At 40.1% G+C, this 16,675-nt stretch overlaps 1 protein-coding gene across 1 annotated transcript in view; it reads right to left on the bottom strand.

The window, feature by feature from the left end:
- The window catches only part of LOC147318542 (furin-like), a 71,063-nt gene that overhangs the window by 53,801 nt on the left and 587 nt on the right, over positions 1 to 16,675 (bottom strand). Inside the window, exon 2 of the mRNA XM_086310537.1 lies at positions 16,297 to 16,400. Within this exon, the coding sequence (XP_086166663.1) occupies positions 16,297 to 16,400 (104 nt within the window). The remainder of the gene's footprint in view (positions 1 to 16,296; positions 16,401 to 16,675) is intronic.

The following is a 16,675-nucleotide window of genomic DNA, read 5'->3' as shown; positions in this document are numbered from 1 at the left end:
GCCTGTGTTCTACACCGACTGAAACCACAGAGGAAACACTTCAACTCTGCGTGATACTCTGAAAAGAGACCTGCAGGGAGCTCAGCGCTCCAGTCTTGTGCAGAAAAAAGCTGGAGGACGGTTTTATGGGGTGTACAACACACTTTATCAGGCCCACATGTAAAGCTTGCACTGTATTAATGCAAAGGTTTATTGATACATAAACTGCCCCGATGAGACGCTGCCATACCTTTAATAGCAGGTCCTCTAGACATAAAAGCACCTACTTAAAGTCAAGCTTACATTTTTAATAATGGTGTCACTAAAAACTGTGAATCCAACAAAGAATATATGAGACTTTAACAAAAGAGCCAAGAGAGTCGAATGTAGAAAAAATCTTCTTTTTAATCCCGGGCAGGGGAATTCTAATGGAGCGGACTCAAGTGTCATGTCAAGCAATATACTAATGGAATCCAATTAAGACCTTTAAACTGTGCAGAGAGCTGGAGGATATTAGCTCAGTTTTCTATAACAAAAGACCAAAGGGTCGTCAATGAGGGCTTTTTCAGGATATAAAAAGCATAAAGGAAATTGGGTTTTTCTGCTTTATCCACTCATTATTGTTCCCTAAGAAAATGACTTGAATGGAGCATAAGAAAACCGCTTGGCTACCCATTCTGAACACCTTTTCTTTTTTTTTCCTGTTCCTGAGGAGAAACGCTTCTGCTGTGTGCCTCAACATCTGTACACAGGCACTCATTTCTCCAGTACAGAAGGATAGAAGGAAGGTAATTAAAGGTATACTACACAGCTAATTTCTCCCATCATTAATGATAAAACTGCAACACATCATGCATGCATCTGGCTCCGCGCTAAGGTGTAACGTCTCAGTCAACGGCGAAATCTGCACTAAGACGTGGAGATTTAAAAAAAAAAAAAAAAAAAAAAGGCCTTTGGAAAGTAAAAGGGGGAAGAAACCCACAAGTAGCCTCTTCATTATTGTGCGGCTGGGTGTTAGACATCTTGGGAAATATCAGGCGCAGATGTAAACAGATGTATTCCATTCACGTATTTGAAAAAAATAAAGCAGAACAAAAGCGGGGAGAGAAGCTTTCATTAGCAGCATAAAACAAAACCCTGGCAAGCAGCACGAACAAGCAGCTAAAACAACATGATAGGAATAATACCAGTAACACTAATAATAGACGGATAGAATGAAACAAAACACAACGCACAAACAATTATTTTAAGCTTTGATTTCAAAGGGATTGGACTGTGCACGTGTGTGCGTGGGGTGGTGTGTAAGCTTTGTACTTTTGAACTGTTGCTGCTCACCGCGTGCATGCGTGTGTGTCTGTGCGCGAGTGTGCGGTCTGTATTATATATTAGCGGCAGCAGCGTGATTCCGATGTGTGCACTCCCCCACCTCTATCATCAGCACCACCACCACCACCATCACCCCTCTGGTGGAATCAGAGAAAGCCCCGCGGCCCCGGCTGGTTTGCATAAAGCAAACAAAATTAAATTTGCTTTGCTAAATCAAAGCATGTATGGTATTCCAAGCTGCTCTCTCTGGGACAAATTACTTCAAACGGCCTCCTTTGTATCATAACAGAATAAAAAAAAGAAAAAATCAGCCCAATCAGCGGCTCTCCAAAACTCTCGACTCGGGAATTAATTATTGAACCGAGGGCTTTTCTCTCTCCTAGCAGTCAGCGACACAGATCTATTTATTTTGGAAAAGTCGTTTTGCTCTTAAAAACACACTGTTGGCTGAGAGCGCAGTGCTGCTATCTCCCTCTCTTTCTCTCCCGCTCTCTCTCTCTTTCGCAGTGTTTTCACTCCTCTTTGCAGCACAGCCCCTGAAGGGACGTGTGAATAGGTTTAGGCCACGAAATTAATATGAAAACCCCACGACCAGTATCCGCCATAGTGCTGGTTAAACAGAACTATTGCTTATGCTGTAATGGACTTAAGATGAACTGAGCTGTTAACTTGTGAGGTTTATTTCAGACAGAGGTGGCTGGGTTTTTTTCGCTGCAGGAGCTCTTTGTAGGAATGCTAGATGTGCGTTTCTTTCTTTCCACTGCTTTTAGTTTAGTTGCCACAAGTTCAAAGCACTATTAAAGTAGAACAATACAAGTTAATTATGGTTTCTAAACTAAGTTTTGCCAACATCTCTAGTAAATCCACTAATTATTTATGACATCCTAGATGTATTTATATTTTTGACCACCTATTGTATGGTGGAACAGTGGAGTAGTGGGTAGCACTGTTGCCTAGCAAAAGGTCCTGGGTTCAAATCCACCATCCACAGCCTTTATGTGTAGAGTTTGCATTTTTTCCCAGAGTCTGTGTAGATTCTTCCTGGGTACTCTGGCTTAATCCCACAGTCCACAGTTAGTGGTGTTAGGTTCAACTGGTGATTCTAAACGGGCCATAGGTGTGAATGTGATTATTGGTGCCTCTCTGTGTTGGCAACCTGTCTAAGTTGTCCCCTATCACCCTATAGCAGCTCCAGCCTCCTCGTGACACTGAACTGAATAAGTGGGAGAAAAGGGATGGATGGATGCAGCCAGTCTCACACGTAGAGTTTAACCAAAAACATTTGTGGGAAAACATTGTCTAAAGTTGAAATGCATCAAGTAGCAGCAACATGGTAAAGTCTAAGGGGGATTCTTTTTGAAGCTGTTACTATTTTGTATTTTTAGTGCGCTTAGAAAAGCATTTAACTGCAGACTGACTGCTACTGCAGTGAGTAAATGTCATATCTGGTTTGATGCCATTTAACAGCGCTATTACCAATGTACATTTTGGTGCATCCCCACCAGAAATGCGATCAGCTATTATCTACAAATGTCATATACGAAATCAAAAAAGCACAGATAAAACCGTTACTCGTGCTAGCTTGCAAAACAGGCTGCAGTAGATGTTTATAGTGAAGGACTAGGTGGTGAAATACAATAGCTGTCAAGGTAGCAGCAATATGCTGTTTCATCTCTGGACTCATCACATACTGTTCCTGCCTAGAAGCCTTTCTGGTCATACTTTAATGCAACAGGTACCATGATAGCATCCCATTCTTTTTGATGTACCTTTATCATTATTTCCAGCATGCACGGCACTGTTTACCATTTTACCATACAGAAAGCAGGTGATTACATGAAAATCAGCCAGAAGACGGGCGTCCTGTCTGGGACATGATTATAAACTGAAATTTTACTTTTGTTTATAACTTGAATTTTCAGTCACTATTTGGGGAGTGAAGATACCACATTTCATTATTAAGTTTAAAAAACAAAGCTCTCTTTCACAGCATTAACTGCTTATTATAAGAAAACATCTCCAATCTGCAAGTTTTGTTGTCACAGTTAAATGTTCCACATCAGTAAAAACACCAGCAGGGCACTTTTTCCTTGGAGCCTCATGGTGTCCATTTCAGATATAGAGGGACTCCTATTGAACTCTGTCTGACTATAGAGTTTATATTACACTTCAGAAACACCAGCTGTGTTAGAACATGATGCTGACCCTGACCAAGCAACAGAGTGTCCTGATTTGGGACTGAGAACTGATTGACTGTTGTTTGCTAGGCAGATACCAAAGCTCTCCAGTTAACATACTTTCCTAAAGATTGTATTTGTAACTTTAACTCCGTCACAATGACTGCATGCACACAACACCAGCACTTACCTGATTCTACTGAAATGAACTAATCCCAACTTTTTTTTTCTTTTTAAATGCCGCTCTGACTTTAAGCCTTTAAGCTGAAATGTTTCGAAAAGAATGCTGGGATTACTTCTGCTGCACATAGGACAAACATATGACAACTCGTACACAACAAACTAAGAAAATACGTGGACGAACTCATGTTTCCTGTCATGGATTATCTTACTCTGTCGAAGCTGTTTTCACTAGTGTGAAATTATAATTGCTGACAGCGTCGTCTTCTGTGAGCTAAACTGCGACATTCGGAATAGAGGAGCCGAGTGATCGCTGGTCTGCTGGGGCAGAGTTCGGCTGTATACGAGCAGCCCCTCAAACCCTAACAGCCGTCATCTCCTCGCCAAGGCTCACAAAGCAGCACAGCAGCCATCACAGTGAGCACACAACTGTTTACAAATCCCCAGTTAATAGGATCAGGCCTCATTGACTGGGCCGCTTCGATGTGTCTGATGTAATCTATTAGCTGTATGATAGTCAGTGTCTCAGTCCAATCGATAAACCTGGGCCTCCATATTGCTCCACTGTGGACTGTTACTCCTCTTTAGTGCTGCTTAGAATGCAGGCTTAGTGGCTATAAAAAGTGTGTGCTTGTGCGTGTGTCTGTGTGTATGCTTACCTACTTATTCTTGTATTTTAGATACAATACGCACTTGTATGAAATTTTGAGTTTTTTAGTATTTTTGCTGTAAAACACAGCTGATGTGAAACAGTTAAAAATGTTAATTGTGCCGCATTTCAAAGCATTAAGGGAAGAAACGAGACACATTTGTGTGTTTTGTGTAATAACATTGACACTAAACATGTATAACAAACATGCATCTACACACAGGTGTAATACTCTACCATACAACAGTCCATATGTGTGTCTGAATGTGGCTTTACTGTACGTGGAGTGTCTGGGAGTGCATGTTCATGCGTGTGCGCGCTGTGTTTTTGTGCGCAAGTGTGTCTGTAGCTGGTATAACTGGGTTTCCAATTAAGTTGAACCACAGGCTGGATCAATGCTAGTCCTCTGTGTGCAGGAATGAGAAGCCCTGGGCCCTCCGAGCATGCCCACGAATAATTTATCACTCACACTGGGCCCAGGCAGAGAGGAGGAGGAGGAGGAGAAGGACTGGCATGAGGAGAAGGAGACAGGGAGCGTGAGGACAAAGTGTCCAGCCCGGAGAGAGAACGGCAAATATGGGCAATCGAGGAGACAGAAAGATGGAGGGGTGAAGAAAGCAAGAGAGAGCAAGACCCAGAGGAAAACAATGTCAGCTCTCGATCATTTAGAAGCATTACTCTCCACTATTTTTTTTTCTTCCAGTAAACAAGCATTGAAAATGAAATACTGTAGGGAGCACAAGCTATGTAATTCTTTTAACCATACTTTCAAATGCTGTAAGCTGGAAAGAGAGAAGAAAAGATAAATAGAGCCATTATTTTACTGTCAGTTTTCCAAAAATCTGTCACTGACTATATTTTTTTTTTGCATGATCAATCAATAATATTTTTACAACTCCCATCTGGGTTATGATTTACACAATTTTACAAATTTAGCTTAACACATTGTAACTTGTAATGATGTTTTTTATACTCCTCACCCTTATCATAAACATGAATGTCATGGTAAATTTGGGCCTTTATTACTTTTCTAACTGTTCTTTTTTCAAAGATAGAATTACTGTACAGTACAAATCTTTATGGATTTAAAAATTAATAACTGGGTTGGAAAATCATTTGGGATCTTCTTGAATCCAAGCAGGGTCAAATTTATGCATACATAGTCAAATATATCCAAACACACAAGGAGAATTATAGATGGAGTGGTCTTATGGAGCCATTTCTAAACAACGGCTAATTCCAATATCAAACAAGTAGAAATTATTCTGATTTGTTACCACTTTTCCCCAAAGAGGATCTAGAAGAAGACCTAAACTGTCACCCTTTGATGAGAGGAAATGAATTAGGATGTTAAGGAATGACTTTGGAACCACCGACGCTCAAGCCTGCCATGAACTGGAAGCTGTTGGAGCAGCTTTGCATCCCGTGTGTGAGTTTTGCATCGCCATAGACTGAGAAGATACCAACCACGAAAGAAGCCCCTGGTCCAACACCGACATCTTCAAGCTGAAGTGAAATTTGCAGCTCCCTACACGGACAAGCCAAAAGCCTTCTGGAGAAAATTATATGATCAGCTGAGACAAAGATTGAGCAGTTTGACCACAGGGACAAGACAAGTTTGGGGGAGTAAACGTGAGGCTTTCGAACCTGAGACCACTGTACCAACTATCAACCATGGTGGTGGTAGCATCATGCTCAGGCGCTAGTTTGCTTTCAGTACACAGGACAAAATGTGTGGAATAATAAAGGAGGAGGACTACGTCTGAAGTCCTCAACTTCACCTCAAATCAACAGCTAGACCAGGGATGTCGAATTCAAGGCATCGAGGGCCGGTGTCCAAATTTGGCCCGCAGCCTAATTACATTTGGCCCGCGAAGCCATACCAAATTATTATTAGAGCTGGCCTACTGGTATTATACAGCCAATATATATATTGTTTAGTATTAAGCTTTGCTTGTTCTATATTCAGTTTTTCAGCAAAATGTGTTTGAGTCCATAAGAAGAGATTTTTTTTCAATAAATATTAACGTTAGCCCGCGACCTTGTTCCAGTTTTGAATTTTGGCCCACTGTGTATTTGAGTTTGACACCCCTGTTTTAGATGAAACCCTGGGTCAACACACCTGAATCAAATGATTAGTTCAGGCCTCTGGAAAATTTCAAGACATGTTGAGGAGGTAATTTAGCCATATAAATCAGCTATGATGTATCAAGGACTAGAGATGGACCGATCCGATATTACGTATCGGTATCGGTCCGATACTGACCTAAATTACTGGATCGGATATCGGAGAAAAATAAAAAATGTAATCCGATCCATTAAATATCACGAAAGCACCTCACAAAACTTGCAACACGCCGTAACTCACCTCAGAACGTTAGCACGTCGGAGCAGTATGCATCACGTGATAGAGCGGCTGTGGCATGCGGGACCTGTCGGTGGTCTGGATAGCATGTGGAGCTTCGCTAGCAACCCGGCATTTCATCTCCGACAAAGTTATCCCCGAGAGAAGTAAAGCAAGTGTGTAAGTCCATCTCTGAATGTTTGTAAAGCATTCCTGCGTTAAGCTTAACAAGCGACTGCCTCTTCTGGCTGCTACTTCAATCATGAAACTGCTTAATGATCAGCTGATCGGCTTTTCTGTCGCGAGTCCGTGTCTCTGGTTTGTTTTTGGCCCACTTTGCACCAGAAAGAGGAAACCAGCGGCTGAACAACAGCAGCACATTTAAGCTTGATCAGCTGTTGTTAGAATTTATTTATTATTACTTTCTACTCGAGGATCTTTTTCTACGTAGCTGACGGCTGGTAACTGTGCAGGGGCGGATCTAGCAAAGTTTAGCCAGGGGGGCCGATAGGGCATGAACAGGGAAAAGGGGGCACAAAGACATACTTTTCTTTCTTATTCTCATTTAAAATGTCGAGCTTTTAATAAATAATTATCCGAATCTTACACCCAAAGTTTTAATTTGATGTAAAATGAATAGAAGTCAATTACTGTATATAGTGACTATTAAGTCTAATATATATACCCTAGTAAGCTATAGTACTTTTTCCTTTGAGAAGGTACCATCTGTGCAGTCTGCAATTTTGTTGAAGAAAGATGTTGAATCTATTTAATATTTCTTGAAAAATAATTGATTTCTGTGCATTTTTTTTTCACACTGCATCAAATTAAGGTTGATTACGTTGATTAAGCATCATGAGGTGGAGTGTGAGGGGTGGTTCCCTATTTTTTATTTATTTATTTTTGTTGTTGCTGGGAGTTGGAACCCTATTAGTTAGGTTGCTTAATATTTACGCTAAGTACTCTTTAAAATACCAGAATAGGGAGGATGGTGTAGGTTTAAGTTTATTAGATTGATCAGTATTGCTGAACTATGAAATTTTTTTTTTTTTGCATACAGGTATAACAGAATAGCTTTAGTGTAGCTGTTGTTTTAAACTTGAGTATGAACTTATACAAAATGCAGCAAGATATTTAAAAAAAAACAGTTTTGTTGATTAAAAAACACTATATCGGATTCATATCGGTATCGGCAGATATCCAAATTTATGATATCGGTATCGGTATCGGACATAAAAAAGTGGTATCGTGCCATCTCTATCAAGGACACATCTAAAACCTGCAGGACACCCGCCCTAGAGGCCTGGAGTTCGACATCTGTGAGCTAGACGGTTAAAACTTAAACACAATAAAGTGTTCCAAAAGGACAATGATCGCTGGCAGACATCAAACCTGGTTTTAGGATGGATAAAGCAGGCCAACCTTGAACTTCTGGCCTTCTCAAAACCCAACTTCAACCCTATTGAAAGTTTGTGGAGCATGCATGCGTGGACCACGACAGGAAATCAACCAATTTAAATGAACTACACCAATCACTACTGAATGTCTTATACTAAAATGGCTTCTTTCTCTCCAATTAAATTGGCTTGTAAGTTTTTGTGTGATCCTGCTGACAAACAGTCAGTCAAAGAAATGGCAATTATCACGATCTCCACCTCTGTTTATGCCTTGGTGGAAGAATTATAGTTGAGACACATTCAAATTTTGGCCTCATTTTGACCTCTGATGAAAACTAATGGGTTCACAAATGTGTGCATCAAATCTGTCAGTATATTTAGGTAGTAATTCATCTATCCTAAACCACAAAAGTCAATCTGAAAAATGGTGCTCAGTGTAAGACATTACATGGCTATCCACTCATTGGTGGTTGGGCTATTTCTCAATATAAACCTCAAATTGAAAACATGGCGAGTAGCCAAACATTAACCATTATCACCTCCATCTCTAAAGTAATAGGTTCCACTCCATCATGCATCCTAGACGTATTTGCAGCTGAAAGAGACTGAAGCATTTGCATGCACCCTGATGCTCGCTTTACAGAAGCTCTGCATGTGCGATTTTCCTGTTCTTTTCTTTTTATGTTAGCAGTAACTGAAGGAGAAATCACTAACAGTGGAGCTTGTTAGCCAGCAGGGTGTAATGTGCTGGTACAAGACGAGCAGCAGTTTAAACCTCACTGTCTCATCCCAGGCGGCACATCTTCTGCTTGGACACTTCGCATTAAGATCTGCAGAGCTACATCACAGCTCTAGTTGAAAAGCAGAGAAACTAACACACATGCAGATATAGATTTGCAGAGAAGCACAGAGCTGCCCACATAAACAAGCAAATGCACATAACAGGAGCAAAGTGCACACACACACACACACACACACACACACACACACACACACACACACACACACACACACACACACACACACACACACATTAATACAGACACATTTCACACAATATAAGAAACACAGTCTATCTCAATGACCCAAAAACATACGCAGATGTATAAACATACAGAGAAACGTATAAACGTAGATACAGCACATCAACTGCTCAACAGTTACACACATATATATACACTGTCTCCACCCTGTGGAGTGTCAGAGTCCAATATTACCCCTGCCACTGTCTTTAGCTCATCTCTATTAATCTCACAGTAGCGAGGCGTGGACTGGCAAGAAGCTCCACGTCGCTCTGTAATCTTCTCTTAATGTGCTGCACTCTAAGCCTAAGTGAACCCATTTGGAGTGACTGTGAGCAGACTGAGATTCCTCCCATGTTATCTGAACAAGTGTTACTAATGGGTTTATCAATTAGGCAAAGTCCAATAACTGCATGCCCGCAATCTCCTTTAAACACACTCCACTAATGTCGCCCTGAGTTCTGTGGTTAATGGGTACATGTGTACACGTGTGTGCTTGTATGATTGCAAGAACCATGACCAGTGCGTATGTATGTCTGCATTTGTGTGATTTATACTTCTCTGTGTGTGCGCGCGAGTGTTTACGCCGCATAAACAGATGAGCGGCTAATATGCTTAACATGCATATTTGGATCTTTGCATAACAAGTTGGGGAATTATACTGTTCAATGTGTGTTTGCACATAAATAAAATCCTTTTACGTATAAAATTGTATCAAAGATATCTCTGTCTCTGTATTCATTGCTTCCTTTTCTAGTGTATAGTCAATATGTATATGCTCCCAGCTTTGAATATTGTATGTGCGATGTATGCATGCATATTTTCTAATGACCAACTCTTTAAATTGTGGGAAAATATATGAAGTATGTTGTTGTTGTTTTAAAGGTGTTAATAGTTAATTTTGTTTTCTCATTTCACAGTAATGTAACTTGATTAAAGTTAGTACACTGGTCATTATTTTTAGTCATGTAGAGGTGGCAATGTTGGTCTCTCAGTTAGTTACTCAGTTGGCTGGTTCAGACTGAAATATGAAAGGAACTATTTGGAAAAAAAGCCGGGTGTTTTTTATATAGTCATCAGCCAGCTTTTTCCTTTAGTCACACCATGACGACATTTTTGTGTCTGAGCAAACAGTATTCAAAGCGATACATAAAGCGTGGTACTCACATTCATGTTCCACTCAGACTGAACAGACTAGAGCACTGCATGATCGCAAAAAGCATGGCAGCCCAGAAAACAGATTAAATCCTCTCTGTTGCAAAACCTGTCAGTGATGTATGAATGAAATAAAGCTAAGAATGAATGTGACTCGCATGTTAAACAGCCAGGCTATCTAAGGTATCGTCTATAAGGCCAATGAGTTTTATAAGCATGTTAATCCCACACGTATCTTACAATATGTATAATAGCAGTATCGTCACATGTAGGTCATTAAAAAAATCCCCTCTTGCTGTGTATGTATTTGTAAGAGGGCATAGATGACACTAACCTTCGCTGGTAGGCATTAATATCGGCGATATCATTGCTGACGATTTGTGTATGTGTGTGTGTGTGTCTGTCTGTCTGTGCATGTGGCACACTGGTTAAGTAAAGACCAATTAGAGTGAGTGGATTCACTATTTTTATGTGCACCAATAAGAATACAGGCTGATTACCCCTTAACCCCCCAGAGAGAAGGTTTTATGTAATATTTGTCTTTTCAATTCAAAGGATACAGACAGAAAGAGAGAATACTGGAAAAGGGAAGATAATAAAGTATTCTAGAAAATGATGAACATGATTTTCATGTCCAAAGTGAAACTGTTATATTGCAGCTGATTAGACACATAATAATCATTTATTTGTGGTCTTTACCATAAGAACAATGATTTTCTTCTGTCTAAGCAACATTTATAAAAAGCCAGCTTTTCAGAAATATTATTATCCAAAGAAAATACACTAATAAAACAGCTGATCGAATGCCGTTATATTCCAGACGGATGCTATTATCAAAATTCAACATATGGCATGAATTTGCCATAAAGCACCTAGAGCTGCAATGCATTGATGGCTAAACTGCCCAAAGAGACAAAAGTGCTTAAGAGATTTTATAAGTTCTTACTTGAGCAAAGGGAGCTAAATGATAAAATTGATCTGATCTGATCTCAGAACAGGTATGACTCGGGTTAAAGAGGAGGCAATCCATCTTTATAGACAGCCAAAATAGTCAACTTGAAATGGATGGACAGAAAGGTGGACAACTGCATGTCCAAACTAGGAGGTGGAATCACAGCAAAGCCCAATGTCCATCTCCTCGTGAGCAAATGGATAGACAGATTGATAAATGGACTGAGAGAAACAGAGATAAAGTGACAGACACGGTGATAAAGTGAACAAACACAGACAGAAAGACTGACAAACAGGATGAGTGAAGAATTGATTTGGTGTCATGGTTCATTGGACAGCCGTCAAAATGGATGGAGGGAGACGGATGGCAAAACAGGCAGACAGGCCAACATAGACACTGACACCTTGACACAGGAACAAGTTGAAGGCTATTCTGAAAGCACAGAAAGCAATCCATAGAAGCTTCTTTATATCAGTACTTAAGAGAGTGCATGACCGCAATGCCAGCAGAAAATCTTCTGTATTGCCAGTCTTGTTTTTTTTGACAGTCATGATCTCTTTTTTGAAAAAAAAAGATCACGACTCCAGGAAAACAATTAATCAATCATGAGGAGTGCAGTTTCAAGACAATTATAGGTGGAGATAACAGAGTGATTGACAGAGGCATAGAATCATTATTAGGCAGCAGTAATGGGTAGATTTTGTATCAATAACCCATTCAATATGTTCACAATGAGCCAATCTGCAAAAAAAGGTTTAAACTGATGGTATGTGTGTTAATAGTGGAGGTGACAGTTGAATCAAGGATTTGCCTCATATTATAAAGACTGACTGCAACTTGACACAAGCAGCTCTGTGCATTGTAATAAATACTTTGCTAACTTATACATATAGTGGTGTTAGCCAGCTTATGTTAGAGCCTCCTTCATACTCTATGAACTATGCATGTCTGTACCAGATTTCATAGGAATCTCTTCAGCACTAGTTGCGATATTTCAGAAGCACAGTGGTGTACCAACAGGCTAAACACTTTTAATCAACAGTCACGTGGCCAGCATCGCTCGGATGCCGAGACGCATAGTTTGTAGAGCTTGCCGTCTTTCTGCATAGTCGATCGTTGCAGACCTCCAAACTTCACGTGTCCTTTAGATTAGCTCAAGAACAGGTTCGTAGACAGGTTCATTGAAGGTGTTGCCATAGCTGAGCAGCTGCATCCAAGCCTAACATCACCGAGCACGATGCAAAGCATCAGATGCAGTGTGTAAAGGACGCCGCCACTGGACTCTAGGGCAGTGGAGATGTGGGCTCTGAAGTGAGGATTCACACTTTTCTGGGTTTGGTGTTTGCCAGGAAAACATTACTTGTGTGACCGCATTGTATCAAGTCCAGAGTTTGGTGGAGGGGGGATTATGGTGTGGGGTTGTTTTTCAGGAGCTTGGTTAAACCCCTTAGTGGAATGAATTCCTAATGCTTTGGCATATCAAGACAATTTTGATATTTCTTGCTCACAACTTTGTTTGGGGATGGCCCCTTATGACTGCGCACCAGTGTACAAAGCAAGGTCCATAAAGACAAGGAGGAGCAAATGTAGTGTGGAAGAACTGACTGGATTGCACAGAGTCCTGACATCAAAATGCCTTTGGGCATTCTCATGAAACATCAGTGTTTGACCTCACAAATGTGCTTCTGGGAAAGTGGTCAAAATTCCCATAAACACACTCCGAAACCTTGCGGAAAGCCTTCCCAGAGAGTTGAAGTAGTTAAAAAGGGTTGGTCAACATCCTATGGATGAAGAATGGGATGTGATGGCAATACAGTGTAAATACACATTACATACAAATTGTCTGCATATACTAAGGCACAGGAAGTTGTGGATGCTATACATTAGACAGGTTGTATCTGATTAATGAAGATAAAATAAAAATACTCTTGAATGTGCAAAAGTGAGCATAGTAGAATACATGGATTTGTGCGTCTGAGGGGAGAAAGAGTGAGACACAGAAAGAGCAAATGTGAGAAAGAGAGCAAGAAAGATATACAGAGAGAGTGAGAGAGAGGACCCAGTTCCATAAAGACGTGAGCAGAATGCAGTTGGTCTGAGCAAGAGAGGTGATATATAGTTTAGTCAGTAGCAGCGGGTCACGACAAAGCCTTTAACAGTAATGTCCTGGGAGTCGTCTCGCCCAGGGGACCCGCGCTCCATTTTACAGCCAAGCGACTGAGACTGAGAACGCTGCAACATGACAGCTGGAGCAGTAAAGCCGGCCTCTAGTACCATCTATAACATGAAGGAGGCGTAGACGCACCCGATACCACCACAAAACACCAGGCTCGAGGCCACACCGACAGCTGGCGAGTTAGGAGGGATGAAGAATAAGGGGGCTTGGTAAATTGTACGAAGTGGCAGGCAAGACAAAGGAGTGAGAAGAAGAAAAAAGAGTGAGGAGATAAATTTGCAGATTCAGACAAAGGCAAAAAACAAATGCGTAGGAGAAAATAATGATCTACATCAAAGGAGGGACCAAAATAACAAATAGAGGAAAAGGAAGAGAGTAAGGGGGGGGAAAGGTAGGAAAGGATCAGAGGTGTAGAATTTTAATGTAGAAAAACAAAACAGAACACTGTTTATATCTGTTTATGTGTTCCTTTTAGTCGTAAAATCATCCACTAAATGACTCTGTGAATTGTTAAAATCATTAATATAAAGTAAATAAATAACCCCAGCTTTGTTTTGAACGTTTAAACAGTGCAAACAGGCATTGTGAGACAAACTGTATCATATTTTATACAAAACTGATTCTATTATAATAGAAATAATGACTAACAAAATAAATGAAAAGAAGAAAAAAAACTGCTTGTTTGACATAAAGCTAAAAGTTTCACCTAACTGCACCAAACTTTAGCAATAATGATCCTATGTAGGGCTGGGCCATACCATACCATTCACAGTAATACCGGTATAATGTTGGGCAACGATAAGAAAATGAAATATCGCGACAGAATATGGGTAAAATGCGCATGCGCAATGCCTTTGTTTTCATACACAGATGGCGGAAAAAGCATGGCGGAGAATGAGAAGGGCGAAAGTGGATCGTTGAATGAAACGGATGAACCAGAATTGGTTTGTAAAACTGCTGCAACTTCAGTGGTGTGGAACTGGTTTAGTTTTCATCCGTCAGATACACAACAAAGCACTATTTTTGGTAGAGCATGCTAGCGGGCTGTCGTTATTACCGTGTTGTTTGGAAAATACGGCACACTTAAAATCAATCCTTTGATTTTTCTAATAATCGACAGTGCCTTATGTATGGATTCTGGTTGTGTTTACTGACCTCGAAACGATTTTATGTGGAACACGGCGCTCGAAAATCTGTCAAATGTTTTAGTACGGCTTTGCAAAGCTACGAAGCCGCAAACGCTTGATGGATTGTCGGAGCATTACGGCTACCATAGTCAGGAGCCTCGCGGAGTGATACGTACTGTGCTTCAACATAATATTACCGTATTGTGTGTGTATAACCTCTTTTTAAGTTTTGTGGATATCATACATGGTTATGCTGAGGATATGTCGGCCAATCTCCACTGAAAATGCCTTTTGGTTAAACTGTCAGCAAGGAATTTGCACTGTTAAATTTTTATGTAACTTCAATGCACATAAAAAACAGCTGCTTGTTGAAGTGAAAATAGATTGATGTTTTTTTTTTTTTGGGGGGGGGGGGGTTGCACTAATAAAGTTGTAGAGTTGTAAAGTATTTTGTGTAGTGTCAATTATATCGTCAGTTATATCATTATCGCAAATTTTCAAATGTATATCAGGTCATATCGCCCTGCTCTAATCCTGTGTTTTTATTTTAGAATATTATGCATAAGGTCTTGAGACCATCTGGCCGTCACACCAACAACAATTTTTACTCCATTACTCAGCAGTTGTGAGATGGACCAGCCTATTTTCAAACATAAATACCGTAAAGTTTCACAATGTGTGTTCACAATGTTTGTGACGCACAAATACAGATAGAGACTGTCTATGCTATAGCAAGTGTCAAGACAACAATATTGGCTTTGTGAGATTTCCAAATGGTAAAGCAGTGCGTCTGCCACATACTAACATCAGCCAGCTAGCATATCTGCAAGGGCAATGTTTACACAAGCAAAAAATCCTAGTGTTAGCATGTTAGCATTTGCTAATTGGCAGTGAACTTTAAAAGAGGTTGTTAGCAATGCCTTTACCGATACTGAACAAATGCAGATGTTGGGTAAATGGATCACAACGTCATCAGGACATTCTGACTGGGCCTGGGCCTCTGTAAATCAGCATTCAGTTAAAATTTAAAGAGGCCTAGTCAGAGAAAATGTCCTCAAACAAAGGTCCGAAATATCATGCATTTCCATGCGCATGATAATTTAGTGTAATATATTTGAAAGTAGTCTAACAGTTTAATGTCTGTTTCCAGGGTTTTAACTGGTTTTAAAGTAAAATAAATAAAGTAGGATTCAACAATACGTCAATGTGTGCTGCTATTAATAAAATATTAAAGTAATAATAAAATGTTCTTTCCCTATTTTGAGTAAAATAATGTTTACAAGCAAAAATAAATAACATAGTTTTTGAACAATTAGTTTCTAGACAAAACTCTTCTTGCTCCCTATCTGTTTTCCTGACTTACTTCATCTGACTTCTGCATCTCAGAGTTTTCTGTTTTCACACATGCTCTGAATAAATGATTTCATTGGCTGAGTAGCATCATGTGGGATAAGTTAGAATGTACACGATTGGTCGGTGTAAATAACTTAACCCTTGCACAGATTAAAATAACCATACCGTAAATAATTATAAAAAATTGTCAAAATGTAGTAATATGTCTAGATCCGTAAATAAGAGCATCTGGGTCTGGACCGTGGTCTGCCTGTTGCTAACCTGAGCTATTGATGAACAAATCAGCAGTGAACATGTGACCTGCAGGGGGTGCTAAATGAAAGATCTGATGATCGCAGGTGTTATTAGGATTCACTATATAGGCAGCACAAAATTAATCCTACATAAATGAACACGATGTGAAATTCAATTTTATATCATTATTTGATTGTAGAATAAGTAGGAAGAAAAAAAACTCACTTTACTTCTAAGGCAAGAGCCAGAATCGCTGCAGCAATCGGAGCAGCACTGGATGTTCCTGGAAAGTGTGTGACACATCCATCACCAATGTTGGTCACAGTCACCTGGAGGAATCACAAAGGAACTAATTTTACATGATATATTATATTACATGTACCAGTATATATGCTGCAAAGGGGAGGTGCACGTGAGCTGTTTGCAGCTAATTAAGCCATTACTGGTTCCACACTATAGCAGCTACTGTGTCAACAGCGGTTCTTCTGTCATTAGAACACGTCAACACAATTTAACAGTAACAAAACAACTGCATTCTGGTCTAACCACCTTCTAATGTGAGGTGGTAAAGGGCAGACCTCCCTGCACACGAGGGTGATATCAC

This window comes from Aulonocara sp. 'chitande type north' Nkhata Bay, linkage group LG11 (assembly GCF_057382095.1).
Source record: "Aulonocara sp. 'chitande type north' Nkhata Bay isolate Kocher_YH1m ecotype deep benthic linkage group LG11, A_spYH_male_GT1.1, whole genome shotgun sequence".
Taxonomy (NCBI): Eukaryota; Metazoa; Chordata; class Actinopteri; order Cichliformes; family Cichlidae; genus Aulonocara; species Aulonocara sp. 'chitande type north' Nkhata Bay.
The sequence above is the reverse complement of the archived record's forward strand: the minus strand, read 5'-3'. Positions and strand labels throughout refer to the sequence as shown.